The sequence below is a fragment of the Misgurnus anguillicaudatus genome, chromosome 25, assembly GCF_027580225.2.
Source record: "Misgurnus anguillicaudatus chromosome 25, ASM2758022v2, whole genome shotgun sequence".
Classification (NCBI taxonomy): Eukaryota; Metazoa; Chordata; class Actinopteri; order Cypriniformes; family Cobitidae; genus Misgurnus; species Misgurnus anguillicaudatus.
The window spans coordinates 20,728,009-20,731,006 of NC_073361.2; the positions used below are offsets into that span (position 1 = coordinate 20,728,009).

A 2,998-nucleotide genomic window follows, 5' to 3' on the forward strand; every position below is an offset into this window, starting at 1 on the left:
CGGCGGCGCAAAAACCGACAGCCGGATGACGTCGAAGTACCGCGAGAGTCAGACGAAATTAGACTTCGTATAATTTCTCTAATCGTTCTCGCGGTACTTTGACGTCGGCGCCGTATGAAGTCGAACACACCTAACGCTTATCGAAGTTACGTCACTTCAACCACGTGAGCGCGCGGGTAGGTCTATTCAAATCAAGGGGTGCGTCTTGTCTAACTGTGATGACACAATTTCTGTTAACGTTTATGAATTAAAACAACATAATTATTCTTTGTAAAATTCCACCCTTCTGGTTATTTATAATAAGCAGCCTGATACGTTGCAATCTTGCGCTATCATTATATTTTCTCGTTAATTGCCCAAGACGCAGTTCTCAGGGGACCAGAGTGGTATGTTCCACTCACAATAAAACGTAGCTCAAAGAAAGCACCTCGCCACCGACCGAGGATTGCGGTCAGATCGGCTAATATGGGCGAGCGACTCCAGCACCCGGATAAACATTTTATATGTTCCTTTGCTAACTGTAAAGCGGCGTTTACCAAGATGTGGAAGTTGGAAGCGCATTACTGCAAACACACTGGGCTGGTGAGTGACGTAAAAATCATTATCCGGTATGCAACTTCTGACAAGAATGTCAGGGGTTTCACGCTCCCTCTTGCGAGTTTTAAAGTAGGTAATTACAAGATTATGCTTGTATTTACCATTTCTAGAAGCCATTTGCATGTGGAAACTGCGACAAGAGCTATAACACCCGTTATCTGCTCACCCGACACCAGTTGAGTCACAGCGGGGAGAAGCCCTACCTGTGAGTGGGTCCACACACTGATTGTGTCATAACTTAGAGGGCCACGTGCCTAGACAGCATTTAAGCGTCATTGACTGCTGAAAAACAATTTTAAGTCTAATTGTCTCCATTAAAAATAAACCATCAGGTGTTTACCTTTTTATAATGGGTTTTAAAGACCTTTATGTAGTGGCTGAATTCCAGTATTATTTAATGGTGTTCTTCTGGTTCCCATTTGCCAGATTTCATCCCAACCCAGCACACTAATATTGACTCATATAGTTGACATAAATACAGTTCCCATTATAACCATTTTAAATCCAATAGATTTCGTGTTTTTCAGCAGGCAACATAAGTTCCCTAAAATGCTGTAAGGTTAGGCACCTTACTATGTTTACACAGTCACCGGTTACCTTTTTGCCACACATTTCTGCTGTTCACTCGTTTTAAACCCGTCAAGGTGCTCGGTCAGCGGATGTACAGATGCGTTTTCCACACCTGGAAGCTTGAAGAACCACATAGCTCATGTTCATCAGCACAATGAGCGGAGTTATGTGGTGAGTCATTTTATTCTTTGCTTTAAAATTGTATTCATTTTAATGCGTTTACTTTAATCTAGTGTCTTTGTTTTGTAGTGCAACCATCAGAACTGCGGAAAAGCGTTCAGTAAAAAAAAGCAACTGAGGATTCATGCATGTGAGCACACAAATGAGTTGCCTTTTGAGTAAGTGTTTAAGATGCCATTTTGTGTTGAATTTGTTGTGGATTCGATTGCTTATCCATGCCTCTTCTAACAGATGTGACTTTAAGGAATGTGACCAGAAATTCGCTTCCTCTAAAGCTTTAAAACTGCACGAGAAGGTGCATAAAGGTAACATCCATGCTTCTCAACAAAATCAGTCTTTGAAATGTTCAAACCGTATGAGAGATTGAATTGCTATAATGTGTATATAATGTTGGTTTATTTCTTAAAACAATCAAAGGTTACCCATGTGCTGAGGATTACTGCTCTTTCAAAGCGAAAACATGGACGGAGTATCAAAATCACAAAAAAGCAGCACACAGAGGTGCGCATTTCTTGCCAATTCATAATTTTGACGCTTTACATGCTTTTTTTTTAGTTCTGACTGTCCTTTTTTGTTTGCAGAAATCCTTCCTTGTGATCAATGCAAGAGGATCTTCCACCATGCCTGGTTTTTGCAGATGCACAAAAAGTGGGTTCACTCTGGGGAACGGCGTCTGTTTAAATGCACCAAACAGGGTTGTCAGGAAACCTACACTACGAACTTCAACCTACAGAACCACGTTCTGGCCTTTCATGAGAGAAAGCGTGACTTCGTCTGCTCTTTTACAGGCTGTGGGAAAACTTTCGCTATGGAGGTCAGTGACACATTAGTTTTATTTTAATATATTTACATGTTCCTAAATGTGACCATTTTCAATTCAAAGGAAAGCCTGAGAAGGCATTCCGTGGTCCATAACCCTCTGAAGACAAAACTGCAGGTAAACTGATACATGATTTGTACCGAGGCATGTGTATTTTATTGACTGAAGATGCTCAGCTGGGTCTGATCTTATTGCAGAAGCCAAAAACCAAGCAGCACAAGAAGATTCAGTGTAAGACTAAAAAGTCAGAAGCCACTAAACTTACTAAGGCTCTGCAAAACATCTCCTTGAACAAGGCTGTGTGACTGAAGAGGCCATAAGTCATCTGAAATATCTTTTGTTTTGACTTGTTTAACTCGTTTCCAAGTTTTGTTCAGTTTATAGACCTAGTATTTCAGTTTGTCACCATTTATTTAAATAAATGATCACTGTGGCAACTCCTTTGTTTTGTGGTCAATAAAAGTGGAAAGCTGAACCATCTCTATAATTGTAGTTTGTTGTATCATTAAACAAAATGTGGGGGGGGAATTCATAATTGGAATCTGAGTCAGTTCACTCTGTGCCATTACTTGAACAAAAATAAGGACTTTACCCCAAACTTGTGCCAATGTTGGTGCTTCTTCCTGGTTATGGACTAGTCAGTAGGGCTGCCACGGTTATGAAATTTGGCTGACGGTCTAATAAATTGTGTCGATTATTGCCTGTTTGGGGCTTTGACATTTTAATTCGTGTTTTTTTTTATTTGTTCATGAAATTTCACATGTAATTATTTAAATTAAATGGTTTAAATTAAAAAAAGGTTTACTTGGTGGTAAATAGTTACACACAACA

At 39.9% G+C, this 2,998-nt stretch overlaps 1 protein-coding gene across 1 annotated transcript; it reads left to right on the forward strand.

The window, feature by feature from the left end:
• Positions 1-396: 396 nt before the first annotated feature.
• Positions 397-2,647, forward strand: gtf3ab (general transcription factor IIIA, b). The gene is made up of 9 exons (XM_055182392.2): positions 397-582; positions 708-802; positions 1,242-1,338; positions 1,417-1,505; positions 1,579-1,652; positions 1,765-1,848; positions 1,929-2,161; positions 2,231-2,284; positions 2,365-2,647. Exons 1-9 carry the CDS (start codon positions 466-468, stop codon positions 2,470-2,472), a joined length of 951 nt encoding a protein of 316 aa, XP_055038367.2. The 5' UTR covers positions 397-465; the 3' UTR covers positions 2,473-2,647.
• The last annotated feature ends 351 nt before the right edge of the window (positions 2,648-2,998 follow it).